Source organism: Nestor notabilis, unplaced genomic scaffold (assembly GCF_000696875.1).
Source record: "Nestor notabilis isolate BGI_N333 unplaced genomic scaffold, ASM69687v1 scaffold25633, whole genome shotgun sequence".
NCBI classification, from domain to species: domain Eukaryota; kingdom Metazoa; phylum Chordata; class Aves; order Psittaciformes; family Psittacidae; genus Nestor; species Nestor notabilis.
In genome coordinates, this window is record NW_009920920.1 from 4,073 (window position 1) to 4,693 (window position 621).

General features: G+C 64.1%; 1 protein-coding gene across 1 annotated transcript in view; it reads right to left on the minus strand.

The window, feature by feature from the left end:
- The window catches only part of LOC104402918 (procollagen galactosyltransferase 1-like), a gene marked incomplete at its 3' end in the record, with an annotated part of 3,996 nt that extends 3,694 nt beyond the window's left edge, over nt 1-302 (minus strand). The window contains exon 1 of the mRNA XM_010010912.1: nt 80-302. Coding sequence (XP_010009214.1) covers nt 80-302 — 223 coding nt within the window. The remainder of the gene's footprint in view (nt 1-79) is intronic.
- Nucleotides 303-621: the final 319 nt, after the last annotated feature.

Consider the following 621-nt stretch of genomic DNA (forward strand, 5'->3'; position numbering starts at 1 on the left):
GGTTGGCCCTGATGCTCCCAGAGCTCTTTCCCAGCCCATCTGCGCCCCCCGGTCCCACCGTCCCTGACCCCGCTCGCACCCGCCTGGCGGCAGGAGAAGGCGAAGACGATGATGTCGTCGAAGGGCCACGTGTAGTCGGGGTGCGGGGGGTAGAAGCGGAGGGCGGCCGAGGCCGCGCGGCGCAGGTCCAGCAGAAAAAAAGTGTCTGGAGAGAAGCCCAACTCGCGGGGACAGAGGCTGCCGCAGAAGGGGGACGTGGAGATGCTGTGCGGGGGCCCCCCGTGCCAGGGCTTCAGCGGCATGAACCGCTTCAACTCCCGCACCTACTCCAAGTTCAAGAACTCCCTGGTGGTCTCCTTCCTTAGGTGAGCAGCGGTGAGGAGCTGTGTTGGGAGGGTTTGGGGATGAAGGGAGGGGGGTTCGGGGATGAAGGTCATTGCTCCCATGTCCCTCTTCCTCCTCGCAGCTACTGCGACTACTACAGGCCGCGGTTCTTCCTGCTGGAGAACGTCAGGAACTTCGTGTCCTTCAAGCGTTCCATGGTGCTGAAGCTCACCTTGCGCTGCCTTGTCCGCATGGGTTACCAGTGCACCTTCGGGGTGCTGCAGGTAGGGCAGGGCC